Source organism: Pelmatolapia mariae, linkage group LG10_11, assembly GCF_036321145.2.
Source record: "Pelmatolapia mariae isolate MD_Pm_ZW linkage group LG10_11, Pm_UMD_F_2, whole genome shotgun sequence".
Classification (NCBI taxonomy): Eukaryota; Metazoa; Chordata; class Actinopteri; order Cichliformes; family Cichlidae; genus Pelmatolapia; species Pelmatolapia mariae.
In genome coordinates, this window is record NC_086236.1 from 58,095,223 (window position 1) to 58,112,400 (window position 17,178).

The window sequence follows — 17,178 nt, forward strand, 5'->3', positions numbered from 1 at the left end:
CAGAATCCTTTTTATTACATTCATGCAATAGTCAGTTTTTACTACGAACAACCCAATGGAGCAATGCTCTGATTTCCACCTCAGGGACCGGTTTGACACACTGAACTTTGACCAACTTAATTGACAAACACATCCTCCATAGATGATACTTGAGCTTGTCAATACAAGGGATGATAATGAGAAAAGAGAAAAAAAAAACATGGAAGCCAAGTGGAGGATGGGATTTGGGGGGGATGGGGAGATAGAGGAAGATGGAAATGATGGGGGTGGTCTTCAGCAAGCATGAACTCGAAGTAGGTTCAGCGGGTTCATGTGCTGTAGAGGAATGCTCACGTAGCACACATACGACCTTTCCCCTGGTTTACTTTTTGCCAAAGGTCACCTGTTATTGTATCCTGACAATAAGAGGGTCCTGTTTGCGCACCTGATGTTAAGGTTACTAAATACTGAGGGAGTTGACATAGTTGCAGGCCTCGAAGATGGTAATTGTCAATCTAACAAGGACACAGCCTGTTGTGTACATTGAGGAGGGTCAGTGGGTTCATGTGTATGTTAAGCATGGCAGTGGGGGAAGGGTAAGCCCTTTATCCTAGGCTGAAACATCCTGGGCATTTCGGATCTAAAAATACAAGTCAAAGCCAGTAAAATCGTGGCCTTACAATAAAGCCTAATGAGGAGAGAAACCAGCAATAAGATAAGTATGTAGCATGTGACAAGATCATGTGTATGATCCATGTCCTTTGGAATAATGCATTGCAAGTTTCAGAGGGAGGGTCAGTGAGTTCGCTGCTGTAAGGCTATACATCATGGTACTGGGAGGTGATTTGTTATCTGTATGAGTGCATGCAGCAGTGTGTGTTTTTAACTTAAACATGAAATGACACTGACACAAAGCAGGCTATCACACTTTAAATACGATATTTCATTGTTGGAAAATTTATCACCTCAGCTCTCCTTCCTACTTTCATCCTCTGAATTCCAGTTTGTGACACTAGACAAACGCGTTGGTAAGCTTTAAACTGAGGAAAATACAAAAATGTTCACATGAGATTATGTAAAACTGCAAGAAATTTAGCAAATGAACAATATCCGTCTAATATTGCGAGTTATGTAAGCCGAGATATCTCAGGGTGAAAGAATTGCACAGCCTTGTCCAGGCAGAGTGACCGTCATTATAAGAAATGTGATTTTCTAGTCTGTTCTGGGCAATATAATGAAAAACGTCGCCTATTGTTTGTTTAGTTATTATTTTATCTTTGAGAGGCCTTATTTGCAAGCCTGAAAAGAAGAAGACAATCTCATCGCGTTTTGCTGTTTTTCTCGGTTTTCGTGCTCCATGCGTGCCTTCTGCTAAACCTCTCAAGTCCCTTGTTATATTTATTTATTTATTTTTTATCAACGTGCGTTCTTACACTCTCGGTATGAGTAATTTTTGCGCACATCGCATGCATAGAACATACTGTGCACGTCTCGGGCCGACGCCGTAGTGCGTGCCTGCGTGTGTTTACACCCGCTCGCTATAGTAGAGCAGCCCAGCCCAGACGCCACACTCACGGGCGACACATGAGTGGGCAGGACCGTGAGTGCCGGGGCCGCCGTCCAGTCAGCGGAGATCACTGCGATCACTGGCTGAAAGGTTCAGCCAATGGCGCGCGCGGCCGTCGACACGGCAGCCAATGGAGTGCGCGCAGAGCGTGGGCACGTGGATTTGCGCACATGTTGACGCTCGTAAACTGCCGAGAGAAAGAGGCAGCACAGGCACAGACCGATGAACGGCAGGCCGGGTGGTGTGTGTGTGTGTATATGTGTGTGTGACAGAGAGGTGATGCTCGGCGTCCCGATGCTGCTCCAGCCTCGGAGTGTGGACTGACGGACCAAAAGTAGAAGACAGAGCCATCCTCCTCTATTATTAAAATCAGCTGTTGTTTTTAAACGCGCGTTACTAAAGGTAAGTATTTTTTAAAAGCATTTTTTTCTTTTTTGTTTGCCGAAGTTGGCAGCTTAGCCTGAAAGAATTTCCTGTCCTGTGCGTGCCATCCCGGTATAATTTTAATATATCCTAAAGCTGTGTTGCCTAACGATAAATTGCTTTTAAACAGTATAATGATTGCTCAGATTTTCCTTCATGTTTAAGACAAGTAACTGCTTTGGATTTATGTTAGTGTCTGATAGACTAAACGGCTTTAGATGGCCTGAATGTACAGTTCTATTAGTTTCTCTTGCTGGCGTGGTGGTGGTGGTGGTGGTGGGTACAGACACAGGCCGGCAGAAAACACCTGAGTCGCAGCCTCATGGTCTACCTGTGCAGGCTGTGGCAACACATCCACCAATCCAATCCTACCGCATCTCCATCCACCTGGGGCTATAAACTAAGTAAGGGGTTGTACATAAACAGAAATAGCATCAGATTCCCTCACGGTATTTGAAGCTGTTGGCTCTTTCACGTTAACAACGTGCCATTTGGTTTGACAGCCACCAGACATAAAATGTAAATGGCAAAGCACGCTGTCTGAGCGTTTCTTTCTCTTTTTGCGTTTGTGTCAGTCTCCTTCATTTGTGAGTGACTTTTGACTTTATTTTTCTGACGCTGATAAAGAGTTCTGTTGGTGTATTTCATTGCTGAGCATTTCCCAGTTCCCCCTGAAATCTCCCCCTCGGTATTGGTGGGATCAGAGATTACACAAGCCGAGAAAGAAAGGGGGAGAAAAACAAACAGATGAGAGAAAGGCACATGGCCAGAGATGCAGAACGTGAAAATGTGAGTAAAAGGAGGAGGAAGAGGGCTTGGTTTGGAGAGGAAAGGAAGAGGGGGCACCGGGCTTGTGTGCATAACGAACAGGATGAGCTGAAGGCAGAGCGGAGAGGGATGAGAAGCATACAGAAATACAGCCGAGAGGAAAGAGAGTGGTGTGTGTGTGTGTGTGTGTGTGTGTGTGTGTGTGTGTGTGTGTGTGTGTGTGTGTGTGAGTGAATCCAAGGGGGGATGGAGCGCAAGCCTGAGACAGAGAGGAGGGGCTAGAGAGAGCACTGGAGGCTGTGGCAAAGAGAGAGAGCAGGCCTATTCCGATTTCACTACTCTACAAGCTCCCATCCCCCTCACACATTTTACTCTCCCACAGCCTCCAATCTCCTCAATGGAAGCCAGACATGCACTACTATTGTGTGCCTACTGCCTACCCCCAGTCCCAAACTAGGGCACTGCTATACCCACCATTTTGAGTAATAGGGGTTATTATTTTTGGTAGCGAGGTAGGAAAATGGAGTATTGCCAAATGCTAAGAACTGAACTTCCTCTCACTTCAGACGTGCTGGTTTTCAATGTTCACCTAAGCCACACTTGTGTTTCTTTCCGTCATCCTAATCTTTGAGCTTTCTTTCTGTCCCGATAGGGATGCAGTCGCAGGGCAGCACCTCCTCTCAGCCCTCCTTTGATTCCCTGAGCTCCAGTGACAGCCTCTTGTTCAGCGATTCAGAGCAGGCAGAGGACGACACAGACGTCTTCCTGACAGACAGCTCTCCATCTGTCATCATCGGGGGGTCGGGCGGCGCGTCAGCAAGTGGAAATGGGGGTTCAGACAGTCCCGGGTCACAGTGGACGTGTGACGGCTTCACCGACAAAGAGGAAGAGGAGGACTCGTACAGGTCACAGAGTGGTGGCAAAGCGGCTCACGTCAGCCTGGGGAAGACTGATCCGGCGAGGCAGACCGCAAAATCACAAGGAGATCTGCTGTTTGCTCAGAAGGTAAGAGAGGTGATGGGCAGAAAAGGAGAGTGATGAGAAGAGGGCTGACATAGCAGTGTGTGTGCAAAGGAAAGCCCAGCAGACAGCCTCAGACAGCCAAGTCTAACCCAAACCAACTCGTAATCTGTCTTCCCTCCTCCTCTGTCAGTGTGCTGAGCTGCAGGGTTTCATCAGGCCCCTGCTAGAGCTGCTGAATGGACTGAAGAGGGGCCGATTCGACCGGGGTAAGCATCCTTACTTCACCATCTTCTGGGAGGCAAGTGTGTGTGTGCGCTCGCTGGCTGCTGCAGTTGTTGAGGCTGAACACAGGTTTACATGATCTAAGTGGCCTCAGTCCATTGAAATAGTAAGTTTTCCTTCGAGCAGCAGTCTGTATTGATGTAGCCTATTGATGCAGTCCACAGTGCAGTGTGTGTGTGTGTGTGTGTGTGTGTGTGTGTGTGTGTGTGTGTGTGTGTGTGTGTGTGTGTGTGTGTGAGAGAGAGAGAGAAGCGACTCTTCTCGCTGACTCAGTAGCTTGCAAGAGTTTACCGATATCATGAGTTAGAGCGTGTGCGCATGTGAGAGACCGTGCATGCCCACATATGCATTCATTCAGTGTGAATGCTGACTGAAGGATTATGTTCTTTTGATTGACAGGCTTGAGTAGTTTCCAGCAGAGCGTGGCGATGGATCGTATCCAGAGGATTGTGGGGGTTTTACAGAGACCTGACTGCGGGTAGGATGTCATCCAAATTGTCCCACCATCCATCAGCCCTCTTTTTCTCACTCTTATCAAGTCCTGCCATCATGAGATGTTTTAGCTGCATTTAAGAATTATTATCTTTATCAAACTGTGAGTTGATCTTAGATATCTTGCCTCACCGTGCACTGCATGTTTTATTGAACAGTCCTCAGGCAGGTAGAGTTACAGCTTTCATTGTCAGTACAGAGAAACACCAAACTTCAGATGAAATTTTACCTAGATCTCTGTGCAGGATCATAAATATCCACGCCTGTTCCTACTCAGCAGCAAAGTCGTATTCCTATCTGCTCCTCACCTAAATTTTGTTTCTCTTTCTACATCATAGGGAGAAGTATCTGAACACTCTGCTCCAGGTGGAGATGATGCTAAAACTTTGGTTTCCCCAAATTCCCACTCAGCCTGTGTCTACAGCCTCCAGTGTCGCCACATCCCCTGCCCGATCCCTCCAGGAAGCTTCCGGCTCCACACCACCGCACAAACACAGGGATCAGTTACATATTCCCGTTAAGGTGAGGACACACATTCCTGACTTCTTGCTAATACACATAAACATTTCTCCACCCCACCAGCACTACAAATTTTACAAAAACCTCCCGTTCATATTCGGAAAATTACTCTCCTGTTTATTTTCCAGAAGCGCAGACTCAGCTGGACGGGTACAGACTCTCCCACGCCTTCCCCTGTACCTCTCAAGTCCCCCCATATCAGCACAGGAGAAAACAGGGTGAAGTCTGATCGCAGTGAAGGAGGTGGACCTTCTTCCTCCCCATCACTAGCAGCTGATGCAAATCAGAGTTTGGCAGCCAGCAGCAGTCAGCTAACTGATGACAAAAATGACGGAGAAGACAGAGACAGCAAGGAACCAGGGAAGCTGTCGAAGTACCAAGCGGGTCAGAGCTCTGAGCCGAGCCTCACGTGGGTTCACGTTGCGCCCATCCTGTCCCCACGAAATACCTGCCTCTCACACGATGCCCTCACAGCCAGCAGGAGGGGGAGCCCGGCTACACAAGACAGCTCCATCTCTTCCACCACACCTTACAAGCACCCCAAAAATCTGAAGAAGCCAATCCGGTGCCAAAGCCAGCCTGTTGCTGGACAGCAGAGTGAGAGGGGGACCACTGAGACAACTCCGGGTGAGAGCCAGTCTCCTCCTGTTACACTTAAGCCTTTGCCTGGGGCGTGTCCCACCAGCTTGAAGACCTGATGTACTGAATCAGCAAAAGAACTGGCAGCCTTGCTTTGTTACACCACTGGGCTAAAAGCTGCTGCGACAGGAAGAAGGGAAGAGGCTGAAGGCCTGTGATTATACTTGCATTAATGAGAGGAAGTGAGGAAAGAATTGTTGGTGATAGATGTTGAAAACAATGACGGATAAAAACATAACCTATCATCCAGACCACAGTTAAAACAGACATTTCAAACAAAAGGACATAAACAAGAACCGTTATCACACTTATAATCGAAACTCGTGCGGAAAGGTGGTTGTGAAGGTTTAAAAGCAATGTACAGGTAACGAGAGACATTCTAGAGTATTTAGAGGAGTAAATGATCGCTCCTCTTCAGCATGAAGGCAATCAATACAAAAAGAAGAAATATTTATGTAGGTGACTGTTTCAACAGACATCTAACTTGAAAGAAACTGTCCGAAAATGGAACAGCCGATGTCAGTAATCAAAATAAAACCTTCCAGTGTTTATTTTGATGTGGTTGATGAGTGAGCTGATTCTAGTCTTGCAGCAGAAGACACGTTTTTCTCTACATTCTTTTGAATGGTTTGAAGAGGAAAAAGCGACACTGGGTTAACTAAAAAAAATCTTGTTGCTAGTGATGTGAGAAATGAGGTGTAGTGTGTGCCGTGTCGGGGCCATTGGAGACGGTGGAAAAATGACATCACAACTCACGAATGTAATCCAAGAATTGTTTGGACACTCGGCTGGCAGATCATCAGCATCGAGCAGGAGTGACATCGCAGTGACCGGTGGTCACATAACTTTTCCTGTAATGCTGTGGATCAGATGTTTCCGACGGCAAACCGACTGGCAATCAGTCTCATTACAATCCAAGACTTTTAATAGACCAGCGTATGGAGTTAACAAGGACCACTAAAAGACATATGTCTCTTGATTCAATTACACAGTTAATTTATTCATGTGTTGATCTGATACTGCATCTATTTATTGTTTGTATTTATTGGGCAGCTTATCACCTGCTGTGCGCTTGCATAGTTTGGCCTACTGTTCTTTTGAGGTGACTGGGAAGATGCTGTTGACATTTTTTTTGTGGTTTTTATTGCTATCGTGAGGAGGGCAAAACAAAAAGGACGTGAAATCTTATGATTGGTCTCTTGGACTACTGTGCCTTTTTTACCAAATAGGATGTGTTTTTCAAAAAAAAAAAAAGCATTCGGTGCGCTCAGTGCATTCATACTGTGTTTTGATTGTTTGCATGTGTTTCACAAAACCAGTGCACAGTCAAACGCGAAAGCCAACGTGTAGTCATCCTTCTTCTAAAATCGCACACAGCTTAAAAACCAACATCATCAACTGTGATTCTTTAAAAAAAAAAAATGGCATCCAGCTCTTATATCCCAACATCTACAGCTCACCTGAATGGCCTGCATCTCTGACTAATACACACACCAACAGCAGTGGCTACTATTTGTCATGTAGTATTTAAGTGTCGAGCCTTCCTTTGGGGCTTTTCTTTAGGTTCTGATCAGGAGAGAAACCGACTGAACGGCACTTAAAGATGGTGCTCTTGAAAACTTGAAAACACGGTGAAAATATAAATGTAAGGGAAGAAATCTTTCTTTGCACCACTCTCTACCGCTGCTATCATTGTGCTGATTTACATGTATCATGGAAGGCTTGCTCTTTAATTGGAAATCCACTCACAGTATTCATTTAAATGTTGAAGGGGTTCTTAGTAACCCGACTGGATTAATCTATATTGTAAATATTTGGACTGATATTTTTGAATCGGCGTGAGAGGTTCATATGTTATTTACATGACTACAAATGGGGTGGGGGGATTTGCATTACTAGACTCCTCCAAAAAGCACCACACGTGAACACAGAGCCACCGGCAGCCAACATGTTACTGCCTGTTTGTTTTTGTTGTCTTTCTTAGTACGGGGTGTACAAACCCTCAGTCACTGTTATCCTGCTACAATACGCCAGATGTTGACTCTAGATCAGAGGCTGGGGGTGTCTTCCACCACACTCCTGTTTTGGTTTTTGGTTTTTTTATACATTTGTGGTATGACAGAGAAGCCAATTGCACTTATTTTTCATTATGTCCTTTTTCATGTATATTTTCTACTGCAGCGACCACTGCTTATTGGTCAGAAATAATGTCTTGTTTATTTCAGCTGCCTTCTTCTTCTACTACTACAACTACTTATTACATTTTAAAAGCTGACTGTAGTTCCACCTCGCCTCCCTTCCCCCACTCTGCTGCACTCGTCTGCCCCTGCCCTCTCCTCTCCTTCATCTCCCTCGATCCTGTTAGTATATTTTCTTTCTAAACTAAACTCTGTCTTTCACTCACCCCATTTCTATGTGATATTACACTCCTGGCTTTCTTTTTTTGATTTGTTTTTTTGTTTTTGTTTTTTTAAATATTGATACAATCAAGGATAAAAAAAACTTTTAATAAATGAAACCAATTTTTGAAAGATGAAACTGCCTATGTGCTTGTTTACGCAAATCTTCATGCATTTATTTTGTTTTATTTTGATTATGCAGCTCCCGATTTGGAAAGCAGCTTTTAATAAACAGATGTGTGACTCGATGGGGTGCAGATTTACAGACTGCATATTCTGAAGGCTGCGTGAGTGCATGAGTGAGTGAGTGAGTGAGTGAGTGGGGGTGAGGCGGAGACGATGAAGGCAGGAAGAAGAGGAGGGGCAGTGGGGTGGTGAGACTACAGCCTCTGTAATCTGACTGAGAGAGGTAGGGGGGCTGGCTGATCCTCCAACCAGCTGCTACATCAGAGTCCAAACACTACTTTAGCTTATATGTGTGCTCATGTGAGAGTGTTATAATGAGTAAATACCTTCTGGAGGTTAGCAGAGAAGAGTTGGTGGTCTCTGTAGCGCGGTCCTGCATTTCACAAGAAAACAATTACCCACAGGCTCAAGTCTGATCTCTGCAGGCGACCACCGAGATTTTTAATTCCCTCTAGAAAAAAAAAATCAAAAGGTGAGAATGAAAAATTGAGCGGCGCAGCGCTGCATCACCCACACCGAACGTGATGAAAGAACATAAAAAAAATTCTGATAACCCAAACGCACACTGGGAGGTTGCTAGGAGTAATGTTATGTAACAAAATGTGAGTTTTACTTCAAAATAAAGAGAAAGTAAAAACTTTAAAGTTATGAAGCTGTGTACTAATTTAACTTCAATCTGTCTTTTTTGTTTTTTTCAAAAAACATTGCTTCTTTTATCCTTTAATATTTAAATCTGGACTCGGAAGTTCTGATTCTGTTAATTTCACCAATTCTCAAAGAAAAATCTATGACCAAGAAATCAGACGCAACAATAGATGTTACACTGCATAAGGAGCAGAACTGGTAATTTCATGTATTAATCATCATTGCACTCTCTTTCTCCTTCGCCCAGCATCATATCCTTAGATACTGCATGCGCACCAGGATGAGAGTGGCAAATTTTGGGAGGGTGTGGTTTTGACTTCTCTCTCATGCCATGCGGCACGTATGCATGCATGCATGCGCTGCTCCCCCCGTCGCACGCTCTGACACACTGACTGGCTGATTTGGTGATGGGCTTGTCTCTGACACAGTGACTCTGCTACGTTACAACAACACAGACAGCCCTCCCTGCCTCCACCCTCCCTCCCCCTCGGCCCCCCCTTGTATCCATGCAGTTTTTAGCAGAAAAAGCCCTTGCCCTCCATCTCCCCACCGCTGCTATTCTTCCCCCCCCCCTCCCCCCCCCCCTTCTACTCCGGAGGATGGAAACGAGGGGCAAGAGGAAAAGGACGAGAAGAGGATGTGTGGAGGGCACAGGGACGAAACTTGACCTCGCTACAGTTTTGAGAACACAAAGCTACATTTGTTTTGTGTTTAATCATTCAGTTGGATTATAATATTCTGTTTGGGGAGTATATTTTCACATAATTAACATTACAGCACTGTTCACATTCAAGTTGTTTTCACTTCTCCGAGAATGTGTTGGCTTAATTTAGCATGTGTGTGTCCATCAATAGGATTGCACATAATGAACTTACTGCGGCTCTTATCTCTTGCTGTGTAGGTTTTAATTGTGGGCCCACATCCTGTTACTGGTTTTAACAAGTTGATGATTTAATGGTGTCCTTCCAGTTCTGCTCTGTGCACATAATGAAGGGAACGACACAATGAGGTGCTTATTCACTTATTCTAAACACCCCTCCCCCATAATTTCACTCCAGTACGACCCGCGTGAGGTGAAGTCACTCTCTGACTTTACAACTACATACACAGCCTCTTACTCACCATAAGTCCACAGGGGTTTTTTTAGTGCAGACTTGACCAAAAAACAGCCTGAAATGGAAATCAGAGACATTTCGAAGTCCCTGCCTCGCTGGAGATAACAGCGGTGACAGGCGCTTGGTGTGCCAGGTTGAAGGGGTTGCTCTGCGCGCCATCTGTGGTCTCCATCTCTGTGATGTTACAAACAGGGAACAAGGTAAAGACAGAGACACCAGGACTAAATTTTCAAGGGCGCACGTGTGTCTCATCATGACATTGTGTGTGTGTGTGTGTGTGATATTTGGGACACGGTTCAGCTACAGGCAAATAACATCCTCATCAGTTTCTCTGGCCTGAATGTGTTCTCGGGAGTCTGCTCGCGATGACACCATCCCACACGGCTGCTTAATTATTCAAGTACACTGAGTGAAAGGGAATCACCAGGTTCAGTATACTCATGAGGGGGAAAAGAAAGACACAGATGGCAAGCAAAGAGGGCTATAAATGAGACAAAAGTGAGAGATTAAAGCTTACTCCTTTCGAGTTAGAATGAAGCACCTGCACATAAACTGAAATCCTAGCAGCGTATGCTCGAAGTGAAGACAGCTGAGACCCCTGAGAGAGTATCTTCCAAGATGATTTACAACCCCTGTCAGACACAATGAAATAAAACTGGGTCAGCATGATAAAATATACCATAACCATACAGTTGATGAATCAAAAAGCTTTGTGTGAGAACAGGGGGGATAACTTAACTAAAGTCATAAACTTTGCTCTGTAGTTAATTTTTGGAGGAAAGCAATAATATACATTAATAGCTGATATCACTCTGGGGGCTGTTAAGACTGAAAGGAAACACTTAAGATTCAGCAATAAAAGCTTTGCAGATACCGGACTAGGATTACAAACTAAATGCCTGACATTCCAGTAATATAATAGATTAATTCATACAGCTCCCATCGCATGCCCCCATGATGCATTACTCTTGTTTTAGCTGCACAGGCAAATTGAAATCACTGTGTTTGCCAGTGTGGGGTAAGGGCATGCGTGTGCGCATGTGATGCTGTGTGCGTTTTTGTTTTTCCTGTGTGCACTTGTATAGAAATATCTGTGGTATTGTCATATTATGTGCTGAGGTGTCATTACATAATAGAGCTGGCTGGAGAGAGGGAATGGGGGGTGGGGGCTGTGGGCTGTGGGGTGTGCAGGGCAGACGGCACATGGGAGGGATTCAGGTTGGCCACGGGTGGTCATAGCAGAGTGGGTAAATGTGAGAGACAGTGGTGTGTGTGGTGTTTACTGTCAGGCTAATCATTTGATTACCCACAGATTATGGTAGCATTATTGTAAATTTAATGAAAATAATTACCCATGTTGGGTTTTTTTGTTTTGTTTTTAGCCAAAATCAGAGTTAAAACTGAGAGAAGAGCTTTATATGTAAATCTGGCATTTAGCAACTCATGTACTACTTTTAGGCTGATCAGCGAGAAAGTGAAGCCCAACAATTTCAGCCATTTATGGAGGGAAAAAAATACCAGAACCTTTTTAAATTTGATTATTTCCTGTATTTCTCTTCTCTTTTTTTGAAACATACTATTTGGAGTTATGTTTAGATTTTGTTTATTTGTCTCACTATGGCTTCCACAAACAGTTGTTGTCATTGTTCATTTACTGATTATTTTCTTGAATAATTAGTTCATCCTTTGGAGAAACAAAACAAAACAATAACAACATACAAAAATGTGATATTAGGGCCAGTACTAATACCAATCTTTAGAATTTAGCTGACAGCTGATGCAGATGTTTTGTGTGTATGGGTGAACACTAACTTTTAATTCCTTTTTGGACCCTTTCCTATCAGAGAAGGTACCATAATTACAAAAAACCTCAATACTTTTGGAGTCTTTTAGCTCATCTAGCTTCATCAGACTATCCTTGAACATTCAGATGTCACCCACTGGTTTTGGAGTATGCATTTTGAAGCTTCAACTAGCTTTTTGGCTGCTGACATGTTGCTATTGTTTTTTGAGCAAGACATGACCATATGCGAATGAGATGACGAAGCGTCAATAGCAAGCTGATTCATAAACTGTACACGTGCATGGCACAGACACAAATATAGACTCATTAGTGTTAATCAACAGACTAACAACATACTACAATTTCCCTCACCAGAACTGAAGCGCAGATGTCTTGGATGTTGATCTCTATCACCCAGCAAACCATATTATGTATCAGGTAATTTTATTAAAGACATTATTCAAATGCCTCTAACCCACAGTTGAGGCTAGATGTACAACATTCAGTTATTTAGCATTATATTTAACTGTAATTATGTGCTTCACTCCCCACTGTCCTGCTTTTTTTTCCTCCTCTATCACTGAATGGATATCTCCAGACAATTTATCTCAGCTTTGTCTTAAACACATTGTTCCTCACATATTTAAGTCACGGGTTCAGAACTTATTATTTGTTTCTTAGTTAGTCGCATACAGGCTATAGTAAATTCCTCTCTGGCCTCTGGTCAAGTTCTGGGTTACTTTAAGAATTCTGTTACTCACCCCAGACTAAGTTATGATAGACAGCATTCTTGATAGATTTCCACCTGGGTTCTGTGAGAGACAATTAACTGAGACAGCTCTTCTTAGACTATCTAATGATGTTTTGGCGCAAAGTGCCACAGGAATTGTTTTGTCCTCCTTATGTTGGACCCGACTTTAGTCTTTGATACAGTTGATCACCAGATCTTGCTTGACAGGTTGAGGTATTGGACCAGTGTGTTGGGATCTGCCTTACACTGCCTTCATATCTTTCTGATCGTTCTTTCTGCGTGCCTGCTTCAAATTATAGGTCTTCCTTAAGTCATCTTCATTTTGGTGTACCTCAGGGTTCTGTTTTGGGGCCTGTATTATTTTAGGTTTACATGCTCCCTCTTCAGCACATTTTGAGCACTTTTAAAGACCTCTCATATCACTGCTACAGAGGTAATATTCAGTTTTATATCTTTTTTAAGCCTCATGACGTTCGAAACTGCATGTCTTACACTGTGTAAAAAGCTGGATGGATAAAATTGTTTCTTAACTTAATAAGGAAAAAAATGAAATTCTTGTTTGTGCTCCACAAAAGTACATAACTCTAGGAAACTCTTAGTGCATTAGACTCTTAGTTGATTAGACTATTCCAAGCCTTCCATCAGGAACCTCTGGGCAAATTTAGATCCAATTTAGATTGGAAACTGTTATTCATGCTTTTGTTTCTTCGAGATTGGATTAGTGTAAATCATCACCAGTTATTTAGTGTATATCTGTGTGTACATAGTGTATATATTAGTGTAACTCGTTATTGACCAGCCTACACAAAGCATCATTGGACTGTTTGCAGAATGTACAGAATGCTGCCAGACTTCTGAACAAATCACCAAAGTTTTCTCATGGCACACTGCTACTCTCCCAGCTCCATTGGCATCCCATTGACTCGAGAATACATGTCAAGATTTTGGTTCTCACTTATAGGGCTCTGAATGGTCAAGCACAAGCATACATCTAAGAACTTTTACATCTGTGTGTCCTTAGCAGATCCCTGAGGTCATATGACTGAGGCCTGCTGTGCCACATGCAAGGGTAAAAACTAAAGGTGACAGAGCCTTCTCTCAGTTGTAGCACCAGGACTCTGGAACTTTCTCCCCTTTAGTTTTAGGTCTGCAAACTCTGTTCAGCTTTTTTAAAAGCAACTAAAAATCTTTTACAATTGCTTTTAATTAACTATTTTGATGTACTAATGTCTGATGTTTTTTGTTTTCTTTTGTTCAGCACTTTGTAATCAATATCTTTAAAGGTGCTATATAAATAAAGTTTTTACTTTGTGGGGAAGTGGGGAGTGTGGGGAAGTGGCAGTGGGGAAAATAATTATTTGATCATCTGCTGAATTTGAAGGTTTGCTCACTTACAAAGAAATTAACAGTCTCTAATTTTTGTGGAAGTTTTATGTAAATGGACAGAGAGAATATCAATCAAAAATCCAGTAAAAAAAAACAAAACAAAACACATTACATAAAAGTTATAAATTGATTTGCATGTCACTGAGTGAACTAAGCATTTGATCCCCAAGCAAAAAATGTGTTAGTGCTTGGTGGAGAAACAACTGTTGGCAAGCACAGTGGGAAGATATTTTTTGTAATTGGTCACCAGGTTTGCACACATCTCAGGAGGGATTTTGGCCCATTCCTCTTTAAAGAAACTCTAAATCCTTTAGGTTTCTTGGCTGCCACTTGGCAACTTGAACCTTCAGCTCCCTCCTCATATTTTCTCAAGAACTGAGGTCTGGAGGCTGGTTAGGCTACAAAATTACGTTAATATGCTTCTTCTTTAGCCACTCCGCTATTGTCTCGGTGGTATGTTTTAGGTCCCTTTTAGGTCACTGTAATGATAGAAGACCCATCCATAACCTATGTTCAGTGTTCTGGCGGAGGGAAGGAGGTTCTCATCCAAGATTTGATTGCACATGGCCCCACAATGTCGTGAAGTTGTCCTGTACACTTAGTAGAAAAACAGCCCTATAGCATAATGTTTCTCCCTCCATGCTTGACTGTGGGGATGGTGTCCCCTGGGTCATACTAGGTCATTTAGATGTTCAGTGGCAAAGATGGGTCTGCACATGTGCCTTCTTGGGCATAGTGTATTGTTTTACCAATTGCGTTGTAGGTGACTGTGGTCCATTTATATTTATTCAATTTCTGAATAATTACACCAACATTTGTCACCTTCTCAACAAGCTTCTTGCTGATGGTCTTGTGTAGATCTACAATCTTGTCCTTGATGTCATTTGACAGCTTTTTTTGGTACTGGTAGCCAAAGTTGGAAAGAAAGAAATTGATTCTGTGAGGAGGTGTGCTTTCTGAACATAGTGAGTTAAGTTCAGGAGTATCTGTAATAGACTGAATGTAATTTGTGTGCCACATGGACACGCAGGCAATTTGTGGGAGGCAGAATTCTGAGTGGCACTTATTTCAGTCAATGGCATGCAAATCAATGCATAACTTTTATGTGATGTGTTTTTCTGGATTTTTGGTTGATATTCTGTCCCCCTATATTAAGATGAAAATTACCATAAAAATTAGCGACCATGCATTTTTTTGTAACTCAGCAAAATGTACAAATGCAGCAGGAGAATCAAATTTTCCCTACTGTACATTTAGCTGACTCTTTGACAACTGAATGCTTCTCTGTTTAACCACGCTTTCTGTTGAAATTCTATTATTAATTATATTTTTATCGTCTTTTTTATTTTTATGTATTCTACCATAGTTTTATATTGCTAGCACTTTATATATAAACATCATTTACTTTCTATTTTGTCACTCCTTAAGGGACAACTTCATTTTTATTGAATGACTTTCTTTTTTGTCTTTAGGTTTGTTTAAAAAGAATTTGAAACACTTGTCTGGTTCCCCCTTAGCGAGGTCAGGCCTCTCCTAGTGTCTCGGCAAACTTTGCTCATTGCAACTGCTGTAGTTTGAAGTTTGTTTGGCCTGGCATGCCTGGTCGAAAGCATTGCCTCTGCCTATCAGGTTCAGCTGCCTGTGTCAGTCAAAGAGTCCATGAACCTAACTCCAGTATCCAGGTGGCTCTATAGGATAGTTGCCTGATAGATATTATTAGAAAAGGGCCAAAACATCCCTCGGGATTAACTCCTTGTTGGAGCGGGCCTAAAGTGGCCACTAGTGCAGTTTTTGGCACTTCCATGCTGGCATCAGTTTTCAGCTCCAGAGGCAGCCACATTTGTACAACACATACAATGGAACAATAGTCACTGCTACTTGCAAATGTCATTACATAACTGACAGCCAACAAGGTCAATCTTGCCAACAGCAGTTATTCTTGGGCAATATATCAGTGAACATCTTAGTCTAAGGAGCTTGGAAAGAAAAGCGTCTGGACTTCTTTAAGTTGCTTGAAGACGTTTCACCTCTCATCCGAGAAGCTTCTTCAGTTCTAGGGTCAAATGGTGGAGAGTCCCAGATTTAAACCCTGTGGGAGTGTCCCACCAAAGAGGGACAAAAGGACCCCCTGATGATCCTCTACCTAATCACATGAGCCAAGGTGTGAAAACGGGTGTGGGACACAATCAGCCAGGGTTTCGGGTGAGCTCCTTGTGAAACCTGACCCCACCCTATCATGTGATTTCCTGAGGTCAGATGGCCCAGGATGTGAGTGGTCGTTAAGGCGTCTGGAAGGGATCTCAAAACTGGATTATAGATGGCAGACAGTTGGTGTCGTAAGCCAAGGCCTCTGTTCAAAGATGGTTGCTCACAGGGGACATAAATAGCTTTTTTCACTCCTCTTTCAAACCATCTGTCTTCTCTGTCCAAAATGTGAACATTGGCATCCTCGAAAGAGTGACCTTTGACCTTTAGATGCAGATGGACTGCTGAGTCTTGTCCCGTATGTTGTATGTATGTTGTGCCATGCGCTTGTGAAGTGGCTGTTTGGTCTCTCCAATGTGTCCCACACCCGTTTTCACACCTTGGCTCATGTGTTAAACTATTTTGCTTAAATTATGGTAAAATACATTTAATTTTCAATTGAAATAGTTGCTGAATGTTTTTCTGCAATTCAGCTAATATACAAATCATTAGACTGTTTCAGATCAAAACATTGCATTGCAACTTGCGTTCAACAATTTAAACAAAGAATAATTTACCACACTCAATAACAAAAATAAGTGATCAGTAAGACCTTGTTTTTGGGAAAACTAAATATATGACATTCTGATTTTCCTCGAGGTCACAGAGAAAAATGGCTTCAAAGTGAAAACAACAAAAGGCGTTTGTTGTGGTGGAAAAAGCATGTAATCAAAGTGCCTCAGATTTCCATGTATTATTCTGTGGTCCTAATTAGAGGCTTCCTTTACACTACCAGATTTCCTTCCATATTCACACAACTTGGGTTGTAGTGTGCTTGTAAACATGGACCTAAATATTAAGTACATGGGTGATGAATCGGCAGATGATGACGATGGAGGTGTGCTGTTCGGTAGGAGTAAATGAATGCACCCGTAATGACTAGCTGACATTTTGGTGATAGAGAAAGAGCATGTGTTGTAACTAAAGCATGCTGTGTATGCACCTCTTCCTGATGGTTGCACGTAGCATTAGCACTGTGAGCGAAAGCATGGATGTGGCTTGCTGTAGAGCGAGCGAGTCATTTGGCAGCCTGGTAT

General features: G+C 42.9%; 1 protein-coding gene across 1 annotated transcript; it reads left to right on the forward strand.

Annotated features, from left to right (window-relative positions):
* The first annotated feature begins 1,761 nt into the window (after nt 1-1,761).
* Nucleotides 1,762-8,136, forward strand: LOC134637625 (circadian-associated transcriptional repressor). The gene is made up of 6 exons (XM_063488087.1): nt 1,762-1,948; nt 3,390-3,742; nt 3,891-3,966; nt 4,382-4,460; nt 4,813-4,996; nt 5,122-8,136. Exons 2-6 carry the CDS (start codon nt 3,392-3,394, stop codon nt 5,689-5,691), a joined length of 1,260 nt encoding a protein of 419 aa, XP_063344157.1. The 5' UTR covers nt 1,762-1,948; nt 3,390-3,391; the 3' UTR covers nt 5,692-8,136.
* Nucleotides 8,137-17,178: the final 9,042 nt, after the last annotated feature.

What these genes read in the sequence shown, in the direction of transcription:
- LOC134637625 (XM_063488087.1), top strand. Translation starts at nt 3,392, where the DNA reads ATGCAGTCGCAGGGCAGCACCTCCTCTCAGCCCTCCTTTGATTCCCTG. An exon ending in GAGGGGCCGATTCGACCGGG is followed by an intron (nt 3,967 to 4,381) that starts GTAAGCATCCTT and finishes TTTGATTGACAG; the next exon opens with GCTTGAGTAGTTTCCAGCAG. An exon ending in TTACAGAGACCTGACTGCGG is followed by an intron (nt 4,461 to 4,812) that starts GTAGGATGTCAT and finishes TCTACATCATAG; the next exon opens with GGAGAAGTATCTGAACACTC.